At 45.3% G+C, this 13,153-nt stretch overlaps 1 protein-coding gene across 5 annotated transcripts in view; it reads left to right on the forward strand.

Moving 5' to 3' along the window:
* The window catches only part of SPG7 (SPG7 matrix AAA peptidase subunit, paraplegin), a 50,130-nt gene that overhangs the window by 14,587 nt on the left and 22,390 nt on the right, over window positions 1–13,153 (forward strand). For all 5 annotated transcript variants that reach the window (XM_084644254.1, XM_084644253.1, XM_084644256.1 and 2 more), the window contains exons 4-9: window positions 5–246; window positions 1,328–1,467; window positions 4,715–4,817; window positions 6,420–6,545; window positions 7,201–7,363; window positions 8,452–8,625. In XM_084644254.1, the coding sequence (XP_084500380.1) occupies window positions 5–246; window positions 1,328–1,467; window positions 4,715–4,817; window positions 6,420–6,545; window positions 7,201–7,363; window positions 8,452–8,625 (948 nt within the window). The remainder of the gene's footprint in view (window positions 1–4; window positions 247–1,327; window positions 1,468–4,714; window positions 4,818–6,419; window positions 6,546–7,200; window positions 7,364–8,451; window positions 8,626–13,153) is intronic.

Below are 13,153 nucleotides of genomic sequence, written 5' to 3' on the forward strand. Positions count from 1 at the left end.
AAAGAGGAAAAGAAACGCAAGGAACGGGAAGATCAGATGTATCGTGAGCGTTTGCGGACGCTCTTCCTGATAGCTGTCATTATGAGCCTGCTAAATTCACTGACCATCAGCGGGGTCAACATTTCCTGGAATGACTTTGTGAATGAGATGCTGGCGAAGGGGGAGGTCCAGAGCATTCAGGTGGTTCCAGAGAGTGATATTGTGCAAATTTATCTGCACCCAGGAGCTGTTGTATTTGGACGGCCTGTGAGTGTCTTTGTACAATTAGAATGAATAATTCCAGATTAAGCTGTTGGGAAGAGTTTCTTAAATGTATTTCCATTAAAGCCCCAGCTGCTGTTTTGTTCATTACTGATTTCCTTCTCCTCCTTGTCTTTGAAGTTCTGTGTGACTCTTGTCAATTATACCAACTGAGAAATGAATCAGTCTCTTTTTTTTGTTTGTTTTATAAAGAATATTGTCTGAATCTCCCCCATCCCCACTGGTTGGGAGGAAGTCAGAAAATCCATTGCAGATTTTGGAAAAGTTAGATTTTTAAAAAAATTATCCCTAATATCAGCACAATTTAAGATGATTCATGGAGCTAGGAATTGGTAGTAATTTTTTACCACTGGCTGGCTTAGGAAAATACATAATATTCAAAGCAACCAGTGTGGAAGCTGGTTCCAGATGTTTGACAAGCACTAATAATACATGCCTTTTTGTTTCTTTTTAAAACCAAAAGAAGTGTGAGTGCCTGTTAGGACACAGGCTGCTGGGCTTGTCACCACTGAGAAACCGAAACTGGCGAGACAGTAAATTATTTCTCTGGTGATTGGCCTATTATTTAGTTGGATAACTTCTGATCGCTGAAAGCCGTTACTGTCTATGTGGGGTGCAGATGGTATCTAAGAAATCTACATTAAGCACAAGAAACTCGATTCCTGTGGATTTCTGAGATCTTCATGTGCAGAGCAAGTGCAAGAGCAAGTGCAGGCTCAAGGTATCAGTAAATGTGAACTTTTCAAGGATTAAATCTATCCTCTGACTTGTGTACAAAGTCCTTGCATCTCCTTGTCTGCAGAGACTAACTTCTTTGCTGGATTTCAGCAGATTTTGTCCTTAAAAATTCACAGCAAAGTCATTGTAACTTTAAAAGAAGTGTTTTCTCCTTTAGTCCTGACTTCTGGTCCCATAGCCACTTTCTCACGCTCCACTGGTATTGCTGGCAAGAGGGTAACCCATAATTTAGAGAGGCCTTTATTCTAACTATCCACTGCAGATAGGTGACCTAGTTTCTGCTTTATCCTCACTCTGCAATATGGTTCTCTTGATTTCATGTCCCCAGAGGCTTGCCCTGATGTACAGGATGCAGGTGGCAAATATTGACAAGTTTGAAGAGAAGCTGCGAGCAGCGGAGGAGGAGTTGAATATTGATGTGAAGGACAGGATCCCAGTCTCCTACAAACGCACAGGCTTTTTTGGAAAGTATGATGTTAACTGATCACTTATTTGTACTGTGGTAGTGCCTGGGGCCCCAGTCAGGGATCAGGGCCTTGCAGTGCAAGGCACCGTACACACACATAACGAAGAGATGGTCCCTGCCCTGAAGAGCTCACGTGTGGCCTTCAGAAGTAGCCCCGTCTTTAAAAGACATGTTAAAACTTAGGCCAGGTCTACACTACAAGTTTTTGTCATCATAGCTATGTCAGTCAGTGTGTAAAAAAACAGCCCCCTAATCGACATAGCTGTGTTGGCAAAAGTTTTTAGTGTAGATGCAACTATGCTGACAAAGTGCTTTTGTCACTTAACTAATGTGGTTCGGGGAGGAGGTGGTGCTGTGCCTGCAGAAAAACTCCTTCTGTTGGCATGCAGAATAGAATCTGCACATCTGAGAAAAATCCATTATCAGTCACTATGGATTTTTGTAACAGTAGTTTTCCTAATTGAGCGCTATGTCTTTAATCAATTATTATAGTGCAAACCATGATAAAACCCATAACACAGTGGGCTCAACAAACATGATATTGGTCCCTCGTTTAAATTACCCATTGGAGAGAATGCTAGATCCATAATGAGCCTTCCCCATTTTATAATGCTTTAAAATTGAGACTGGTTTATTTTGAAGTGAGCCAGGTTATAAAAATATATTCTTAGCTTTAACCCACTACAACAGACGCTGCAGTTCAGACAGATAACCGGGTCTGACACTGACTCAGATTTACAGCCACATGCTGAGCAAAACAGCTTTAATGATAAGACACAAAATGTCAATGAGAAGTGAGTATTCCTATTACATTTATAGACTTTTTTTTGTTATCCAAAACGAGGATCCTTTGTCAAAACAATTCAGCAAAGGTTAATGTTTTAATTCTAATATGCGCCTCTAACAGGTGAGTGAGCAAAGAGCAAAAGAAGGAAGAAATCTGTCAATCAACTGCTGGCTGGAATTTATTTTGTGTTTTCAAACACTAGCACCAACCTTTTGTGGTCTGTTTTCTGCTGCTGTGGTTTATTTGTCCTTCTGTTACAACTGGCAGCTCTTGCAAACCGAGATTTATGGAATCCAGAATGAAAAACAGATTTATAAAGCCCACTCACTGGGGATTTGAATGAGTCCAGAAGCACCTCTGTCCCTGAGAGGAGATATGGTGTTGTACAGGGAAGATTTCCGTAAGAGTATGTGTGGAGACTCCACCATAGGGAGTATTCTTAATTGTGTATTCTCTCTAATCCACCAACAAAGATGTGTAGTGTTGCAATCCTGTATCTGCCAACCCAAGAGGTCCCCTCTCCAAAAAGAAGGCATGGTGTTTCAAGCTACCTTGCTGGTTCAGAGGAGCCAGAGCTGTCTTTCAGCATTCCCTAGCCACATACTTGCAACTAGTATCATGGTGGCAGCATTAAATGGGTGTGCAAGGGTTCTGTTCTCAGCGGTTTGTGAAGCGCAGCAGACCAGACATATCTTTCCCTTAGCAATCATGGTTGGCTATGATGTGTAACTTCCTCTCCTGGAACTTTCACCCTGGATGCCAAACATACTTTTTATGAAGGTATTAGAAAATGCTTCATATAAAAGAGAAACCTGGGTGTGGTCTTGTGTTGTGCTGCCAAGTCCTAGAGCTGGCAATTTGCTTGAATAAATGTTTCAAGATTCAGCAATTTGGTTTTAGTTTTTGATCATAAGGCCTGAGATCTCTACCTCACATTTGTAGATTTACAATTTTTGTATACTAGCCCCCTGGAGTCTGAACTTCTAGCTGTTCTTTACCTTTCAAAACTGTTCTGCTCTGAAAATAGACTTTCTAAAGGTGATCTTGTGGGGTTCCGTATTCTCAGTGGCTTCAAGACCTAGAGCCTGATCTGGTAAAGTGCTGTGCGCTGGCAACTCAAATTTGCTTCTTTCAGAGAACAGAGCATTTGGTACCTTGCAGGATCAACCCCTTGTTTGCTCAGTTGACAAGTCAAATTTGACTTCTTAACTGCCAGCACTGCAGATTAAGGTCTATCAACCCAGCTGCATTCTTTCTGCCTCTTATTTCTCCATGTATGATACTTCTGTGGCCCCCCCATTACCATACTTCCTGACGGCCATACAATCATAATGTATTTATCCTCTTGAGAGGTAGGGCAGGGCTATTACTCCCATGTTACAGATGGGGGAACTGAGGCACAGAGAGGTTAAGTAACTTGCCCAAGGTCACACAGGAAGTCTCTAGCAGAGCAGGGACTTGAACTGGGGTCTCATAAGTCCCAAATTACTGGACCATCCTTCCTCTTACTGCCAAAAAGATTCCGTAGTTGGAACTTAATGGAGAATCTTGTTGCTGATGTAGGAGGCAGAGTAAACTCTAGTTTGTGTGCCTGGAGCTGCATTGGAGCTGTAGTGTTTGGGCCCGCCATGCGGATCAGCAGCACAAAGAGGCCGGGCAGCTGTCCTAAGGGTGCATCTGCAAATTCCCCTGGCAATGCTGGTTGCTGTTCTATCTGCTTCCGGCATAGTGGGCATGTAAGAGATTTGACCAGAGTGCCTTGCGTGTCAGCAATCCTTGGCTCTGTAATGTCCCCTGGGGACCATTGCCAGCCAGCATAGATTAGAGCAGCCCTGAGGTGACTCTGATTTACACTGGGAGCCAAATTGGCCCTTGGCTGCCACCTTTGCCTGTTCGCCATCAGATTGGCTATGCTGGATCAGCTCAGAATCTGTGACGATCTAGCCCATTTGTTGTTACGAGCAGATATAACTCTGGAAGAGATGGAAAGCCAGACGCCAAGATTATAACATTCGTAAGCCAGTCGGAGAACACTTCAATCTCTCTGGTCCCGCGATCTCAGACCTAAAGGTTGCAATATTAAAACAAAAAGATTTCAAAAACAGACTCCAACGAGAGACTGCTGAATTGGAATTAATTTTCAAACTGGATACAGTTAACTTGGGCTTGAATAGAGACTGGGAATGGATGTGTCATTACACAAAGTAAAACTATTTCCCCATGTTTATTCCCCCCGCTCCTCGGACATTTCTGTTAACTGCTGGAAATGGCCCACCTTGATTATCACTACAAAATGTACAACATCCTCAGTCACTCCTCACCCTATAGCTGCACTGCTAGCCTAACTGCCAGGACCTTTAACATCCTGAAAACAGATAACAGTTGGGTAATGTTTACTAATTTAATAACTATCTCATGGCTAGATGCTTAAATTTGTACTTAACTAGCTGTCCTCTTTTCAGTGCCCTTTATGCCCTGGGAATGGCAGCTGTTGGTGTAGCCATATTGTGGTACATCTTCCGCCTTGCTGGGATGGCAGGAAGGGAAGGAGGATTCAGCGCTTTTGTAAGTAGTTTAGGTCCTGTATAATAGTTGTTTTAAAGCTCTTGGTTAGTCTCATTTTGTGCTGGCGCAATTTCCTGCTCTTTCCCCGATAAAGTCAACAGAGGACAAGAATTAGCTGATGCCAGGGACTGTGCGGTCCTGTCATATCTTGCATCTTTTCCTGATCAGCTGACTAGATTGTACAGTAACTGGTTTCACTTGAGGCCCTCTTTCCCTGACTGCAGGAAGGGCTGAGCTCAGTGAATTTCCAGTGCCGTTTACTATGCTATTCTCAAAACTCACTAATGAGTTGCAGCTGCAAATGGTGTATTTCGTTTTGTCCTGCCAACAAGCCTCCCATACAGCCAGGAGTAGGAATCTCTGGGTTTTGCAAAATAACTTCTTGATTTTTAAAATCTGCTCAAATTCTGGATTTCATTATGGGCTGGCGTCTCCCCGCCCATACCCCGCTTGCAACATCAATCAAATCCCTGCCTCTCAATCAGCTGAGGCAATTTGCATAAGTCTGCTCACATGCAGGAGCAGTAACTGAGGGGGCTTCTGGATGAAAAGAGTGGAGACCCTAAATCGCCCATTAAGGTGGTTCCCAGCAGCCCCTTCCTGTGCAACCTTCATCTTGCTCTGGGTGACTTTTTTTATGGAGTGAAGTGTAACTGCTTGAATGGAACAAAGTGCTTTAGAAAGCTTTGAGTGTTAGGGGGGCTTTAAGGGCTAGATCCTGTCTTTGTGGAAGTGAGCATAATTAGCTCCACCGTGTTTAACTCTTTTTTCACTTGAAGAAGCCGGCAGGTCTGAGGGCCTGAACTGCTTTAAACTTTTTTTCCTCTTAAAAATAAATAAATAAAGTCTTAGTGGCTGTTTTCAGCAGAGCATAATAAGCAGTTACAAGGAGGGTATTTAACTAAATTGTTGTTTTGACTGTCACTGTGGCTTAACACGCACCAGGAGGCTAAAATGTGGGCCCTGGTCTACTTGAGAGCCTATAGTTCCATTCCTGGACTGTCTTGGAACAGTAACTGTTGCAGCAGCACCCGGTAATGGTGGGGTTTGTGTGTTTATAACAATGTGGATGATAAATAACCATCAATTCTCATTATTTCTTCAAACTGTACCAATAGTAACCAGCTCAGCTATACTAAGGACTAGGGTCAATGAGAATTGGAGAGCAGGGATTCTTGACAAACCGTAGAGATTTGGGTAATGTGCACAGATTTTGAATTAAATGCCCTCAGTTGATGTATGGGGGGAATTGCTGCAGGTTTCCTCTATGCCTGTTACTAATAAAACATTGGTTAATTAAGTTGTTGAGTCACAGTACCCCCCAGCATCCACAGGAGGAAACCTTTTCATGAAAGTACATTACTGAACATGGGGCCTAGAATCATTCTGCTCTGTTACAACAACAAGAGAGACAGTGGGCATTGTAATGCACTTCATATGGGAAGATCACATTCATATATTATGCCTCCTCCCATTAAAAAAAAAAAAAGTGTATTCCACTGCCTGATCTTGCACAGCCTATCCAGTGTGGGGGCCTCCCCCCCCCCCATCTCCCTCATCAGTACTGTGCCCTTAGAATTCAGAGTGTGCTGTCCTCCACAGAACCAGCTGAAAATGGCTCGTTTTACCATTGTGGATGGGAAGTCTGGGAAAGGGATCAGCTTCAAGGACGTAGCAGGAATGCACGAGGCCAAAATGGAGGTCAAGGAATTTGTGGATTATCTGAAGGTAAGAGCCTCAAATATGCTTGGTACAAACAGAGGTGGAAGTGGAGGGAGCAAATCTGCCAGACAGCCCATGTGAATGCAATGTGATTCCAGCTGTTACTAGCTTTCTTATCTGCATAAATCTGGTGCATGCACTAGAGACAAGAGGAGGTTGTGGAGATTCTCTCTGCTGAAAGAGAGTGTTTGACTCAAGATCAGGTTGGCTTGTGGCTCCTGTCCTTTGTGAATAAGATGCCTGGTGCCTGCCGTGCTTCAAGTGTCCTGTAATCCCCTCCTCTGCCTTTCCTCCACCCGAAAAGAGAGAAACAAAATAAGAGTGCTGTTGTATTTACCAGTGGTACCCTGGAATAGTCTGGCAGCCTGGGGCATAGGGCTCATTCTTCTTCTTTGTCCTGTGGGGATATTGAGCAGCCTCCGTTTTAACAAGCTGACGGTCTTCCAAGGCTTTGGTCAGTGACGGCAAAAGCCAGACTCTGTATTGTCTGGTTCCTGAGGGAGAAAGGACAGACTGCTGTTCACATGAGTCCCGAGCCGGCAGCTGCTGCTACTGTTACATATGTTGGGAAAAGCATCCAGTGAACCTCTGCACAAGTCTTTTCTTCTGGAAACACTGCTCATGAGGCCAGATACCTGATGGAATTGTGTTGTAATTCTAGAGCCCAGAGCGCTACCTCCAGCTTGGGGCCAAAGTGCCCAAAGGTGCCTTGTTACTTGGACCACCAGGCTGTGGAAAGACCTTGTTGGCAAAGGCAGTGGCTACAGAGGCACAAGTGCCGTTCCTGGCAATGGCTGGCTCTGAGTTTGTGGAGGTAATAGGAGGTAAGTCCTCTGACCTTCTGTTAGGAAGAAAAGAGAAGATGTAAAGCAATCTGTGGTGGGAGCACACAAAGTTGCTGCCATCTAGAGTAAGCGTTATCCATGTCTGTGACAAGAACCTGAACTCCTAGTTGTCTTTGCATGGGGAGTGTTTGAGCAGGACTGAGTGTTTCTGCAGAGGGTATAAAACACTTTGTCATCAATAGACAGTGCCATTAGTGCAGCTACGGGAATGTAAACTCCTTCCCTCTCACCTGTTCATCTGTTTAGAAGAGAGTTCTTCGTCGTGTTGTCTACAGCAAGCCTTCATCCGAGAGAGTCTGGTTTCCTCAGACCCTTCGGGAACGTTCCTTACTACCTAGGATGTGGTGTGGGAACTCCCATGCATCTCTGTTTGTTTCTAATAATACCCACACACCGCACATGCTCTTTGGGGTAGAGCCCTTACTCTATAACCATCCGTTCACTGACTTCCCTGCCTTTACATATGTTCTCTTGTCTCGTCGTTCAAAAACCTAAATCACTCCCGTTGAGGCTGCCCTCTTCGTATGTATCCCCTGGATTCCCAGTGCATGAGTATAACGCTCTTTCCAATGGAGAAAGCTGGAACGACATATAGCTGCACCCAGTCCGTAAAGCACAGCACAGGGGCTGCATGCAGTTTGCTAATGTAGCTAAGCATTTAAACCCCTAACCCTGTGAAAGGAGCAGGTGTGCTTGTTTGCAGTTGGGTGCGGAGCTTTCCTAGAGCAGTTGTGCAGACAGACTAACATACTGAGTTCAGCTTAAGAGGCCGTGTGATCCAGTGGATAGGGACTCAGGGTACCTGGGCTCTAGTGCCTAACCCATGATGGGACCTAGGACAAGTGTTTCTCTGTACCACTTTTCCCTCCCAGCCTTTGTGTGCCTTGCCTTTTTAGACTGTAAGCTTCTCAGGGCAGGGACTGTCACTTCCTGTGTGTGTACAGGGCCTGGGCACTATCTCGGTTGGGGCCTCTGGGTACAACTGTACTACAGATAATTAAAATGCATAGCAAGTAAGGATTGATTCCTGCAACTCTCTCTTCATCTTACCCTTTGCCCTTCTCTAGGTCTTGGAGCTGCTCGTGTAAGGAGCCTCTTCAAAGAAGCCAGGGCTCGTGCCCCGTGTATTGTGTATATTGATGAAATAGATGCTGTGGGTAAGAAACGCTCAACCAACATGTCCGGCTTTTCCAACACTGAGGAGGAGCAGACCTTAAACCAGCTGCTGGTAGAAATGGATGGTTAGTATTACTTTCTCTCAGCCAGGGATGAGGCCTTTTCTGCCTCCATAAAGATTCAGCTTCTTAAACATGCTTTTTCACCCTTATCGGTCATGTTGCTTTACCATTCTCCTCATGTTTAAGTATTTTCTCTTTTTCCCTATTGACTTGAACTCCATTATCCCCCTCCCCTTGCCAGTGTCTCCTACTGCATCAAGCTGCAGCTCACACAATGCTCCCTGTCCTGCAACCCTCTAAGCCTCCAACTCAGATAGTGTCTCCTCTAGATCCCACTGCACGTGACGGGTGAAATCTGTGGCTCTTGAACACCTGTAGGGAGAGGGACTCTGCCATTAAAAGTTGGACTCTTTTTCAGAGTTCTCAGGTGTCAATGTGGCCTCACTGGGCCTTGTTCTGACATAGCAGATATATCCCTCACCCAGAGGGTACCTCTACACAGCAAGTAAAAACCATTGGCTGGCCCATGCCAGCTGACTCGGGCTGCGGGTGGTTTAATTGTGTGTAGACTCTCGGGCTGAGCCCATGCTTTAAGACCCCGCAAGGTCAGAGCGCAGCCTGAGCCCAAATTCCTACACTGCAATTTGAAAAGCCCCTTAGCCTGAACCCCACAAACGCAAGTCAGTTGGCACAGGCCAGCTGGGGGTGGGGGGTAGTTGCAGTGTATGTATCCAGAAGAGTACTTTTCTGTTGCTCAGCTGCTGTATTGAGCGTGTGTCGTAGGGCGAGCAGAAGCAGCTGCATCTCTTCAGCAGAGAGTTTCTCAAAGCCAAGTGCTTTACACTTTGTTCCTGTTTTCCCTCTTTCTCCCCGCAGCCTACCCAGCCATCCCCACAAGAAACTCTGTGAGAGTCCTCTGGGACCTCAATTTTCACCTCGCTCCCCCTCACCACACTCCATTTTTCCTCAGTATACTGAAAGGCCCCACATTGTAGCAACCGTTCCTCTGTCTTTGGAAGACTGGACATGAGTCTTTTCAGGGCCTGTAGTTGCTAGAGAGTAATCGGAGACTTCTAGGAGACAGACTTTGGTCTTGATTTCTGCACTGCCACTGGATCATTGGGCCAGCCCTCATGAGAGTTTCATATAGAATTGGAAAAAGGATATAATCTCTGGCTACTAACAGCGGTAGGACTAAAATTAAAATCCTCAGGTGAGTAGGTTTGTTTAGTGGTAACTTTAAAGGCTTATGAGACGGATAAGAGCGTGCTGTGGTGTCCTGAGGCAGTGTGTGCACTGGAGATAACTTTGGCATCATCTTGCAGCCTGCTAATAGAACCAAGGCAACATGTGCATCAAAGACTGTGGCTGGAGGAGGCCAGGAAGCCCAAAGATGCTCTTTAATGTACTATATAATTGTTTCAGCTCAGAAATATGTCTTCCCACTAGTGACTGTATGGAGATAATTTACAGCCCAGAAGAAGTGAAGTAAAGCTAGTCTGCATTAAGGGCAGAACTATGTTTCGTGGGTAACATTTGGGGTTAGCCAGCCGTTAAATATTCTTTAGTATTTGTTACAACCTGTCCAAGACAGGTAATTTTAAAGCCTGATGGGATTTAAAATTTAGTTGTCCCAGAGGGACGTAAGCAATGTAGTAAATTTCCTCTGCTGTCCTCTAACTTAATCTCCACCTTCCCGGCTTCGCTAGGAAATCCACATCCAAATCAGGGGAGACAGCCTTATGGTTTGCAAGCCAGCCCTGGGTGCCACTGCCCGGCCTCTGAATGTCTTTCTGGCTAGACCCCACCTGGTGTCAGCCCTGCTTATTTTGGGCATTTACAAAGAGACTTGATGGGATGAAGGAAAACACACATTTGACTGCTCTTGTTTGTAACTGGGGTCTGTCAGCCCCTACAGCACTAACCCAGCTTGCATTACTTCTGTAGCTGAGTCTTATTACTGTAGAGCAGGACAAGGAATAGATGTGTCAGGGCTCTGCCCAGCAGGGAATAGTTCAGATTCTAGGATACATTTGGTGGGAGAGATCCCTTTTTTCCCCTGTTTACTGTCATGGAATTTGCTGCCTCCCCAAATTGTCTCCATGCAAGAAATTCAGTGCAGCGGTGAGGTGTGAGAAATGCTTCTCCTGCAGGCCCTTCTGGGATCTGAACTCCAGGCTGCTTCCTGGGGTGTAGTCAGTCAGGAAGGAGATTGGAATTCGATTCACTGCTGGACTGAGAGTAGAGCAGCTTCTGCAATTTGTGCCCCACCAAGTTCCTGTTCCTCAGTAAGGCTGCCCCTTAGGAGGGTGCTTTGATATAAGCCTTAGCTGCTGGCAAGAGAAGTTGCACTAGCTGCCTGCTCATCAGAATGCACCTGTGATCCCCCTGTGTCTCTCACAAGATTGTCAGTGGTTATGGATTTGTACCCTCCCTCCTGAGAGGAGAGGAATTTAAGCTAGAGCGTAGTATGAGGTGAGGAGGGACATGGACTGTTCTACTGTGCAGGGGTCTACAGGGTGCCACTGTTTCAGAATGGGTTCTGTGATAGCCCTGCCGGGGGAGGGGAGAATGAGCTATGAGTTTGCCTTGAGTAGTCAGACAGCTGAGTGCCTTGTGCCCACGAACGGCCTTGAAGCCAGTGCACAGTGTGCTGGAGGCGCCATGGGCCAGGGTTCCAAAGCCACTCTGAATCCATGCTCGCAGTCCCTGACGCTTTGTGCATACCTCAGCTTTGGAAAACTTGACCAAAGATGTAAGCTTACTTGGGCTTGGCATTACCACCTCAGCTGTATAATGCACAATAGGTTTCTTGGTGGGCAAAGGCCAGGAGTGGCTCCCAGGCCAACTACTGTCCATGGCCACGCTCATTTTAATGCAGCAGGGTGGCCTGGAAGGACACTACGTCGCAGCACGAGCTACTGCATCATGATTCAAGTAGAGGGCCATTGGACCAAAATGAAGTTTCACATTCTGGGAAGTGTAGTCCCCCCTCTTTTAAAGATGAAAATGTCTGCGGTCTCCTCCAGTTTATAGAAAGCAGCTGTAGTCCTGGAGACCCTGGTGAGTTGCCAATTCCGAAATTAGGGGTTACAGGTGTCAGAATATGAAATATGTGCTTTATAGAAAGTCTTTACTAACGCACAAATGGATTCTCTTCACTCTATTGCCACAGGCTGCCTTCTGAAAAGAAATATTTATTTATTTATTTATTTATATTACTGTAGTGCCTAGGAGTCCTAGTCATCGACCATGACCTCAGTATGCTAGGCACTGTACAAACAGAGAACAAAAGGATGGTCCCTGACCCCCCACGAGTTTGCAATCTGAGTATAAGACAAGAAACAGCAGATGGAGACAGAGTGATGGGATAGTACAAGGAAACAGTAAGACAGTAGGTCAGCATGATATGCCATGGTCTCAGCACACCAGCATCCTAACCAATGTCAAATTTTTTGGAGGCATCCTGGAAAAGGAGAGTTTGAAGGAGGATGAGTTAGTTTTGCAGATGTTTTCAGGGAGCTCCTCCCAAGCATGAGGGACAGCATCAGCGAAAGCACAAAGGTGTTTGTTTTAAAATGTATCAAGTGGGGGATGGAGAATGATATGGACCAATTGGATGCTTGAGTCGACATCTTAATAGTGAATAAGAGATGACTGGTCAGGTGGGGTGGGCCATGAAGGGTGTTGAAAGTGAAGACCGGTAGCTTACGTTTAATGCAAAGAGAAGGGGGAGCCAGTGGAGGGATGCAAAAGGGGGTGGGGGTGGTGATGTGGTCAAAGTGAGAGGCTAGGAGACTGAATTTGGCAGCAGTGTTCTGAATGGATACAAGTGGGATAAGATTGCATTTGTAAGGCCAGAGAGAAGGATGTTTCAGTAACAGAGATGTGAACCTGGATGAGAGTTTTACATGAGAGTGCAAAGTAGTACTCTTAGGAAGGAAAAATCAAAAGCACAACTACGAAATGGGGAATAACTAGCTAGGTGTTAGTACTGCTGAAAAGAATCGGGATTTTAGTGGCTCACAAATTGACTATTAGTCAACAGTGCAATGCAGATCTAAAAAAGGCTAATATAATTCGGGGATGTATTGAAGGAAGTGTCATATGTAAGACACAGGAAGTAATTGTCCTGCTCTATTTGACACAGGTGAGGCCTCAACTGGAGTGTCCAATTCTGGACGTCATACTTTAGGAAAGATGTGGTTAGATTGGAGAGAGTCTAGGCATGTTTAATTTTGAGAAAAGAAGACTGAGGAAGGGACCTAAATAAGTCTTCAAATATGTTAGAGGACAATAATCGGTTGTTCGCTCCTGAAGATAGGACAAGAAGTAATGGCTTTAATCTGCAGCAAAGGAGATTTAGGTTAGATATTAGGAAAATCTTTCTAGCTCTTAGAGTAGTTAAGCTCTGGAACAGGCTTCCAAGGGAGGTTGTGGAATCCCCATCGTTGGAAGTTTTTAACAGCACAAACTCCTGTCAGGGATGATCTGGGTTTACTTGGTCCTTCCTCAGTGCAGAGACCAGGATTAGATGACCTCTTAGGTCCCTTCGGGCCCTACATTTCTGATGCTGTGTTTCTATAGGACA

This window comes from Lepidochelys olivacea (assembly GCF_965140295.1).
Source record: "Lepidochelys olivacea isolate rLepOli2 genome assembly, chromosome: 12".
NCBI classification, from domain to species: Eukaryota; Metazoa; Chordata; order Testudines; family Cheloniidae; genus Lepidochelys; species Lepidochelys olivacea.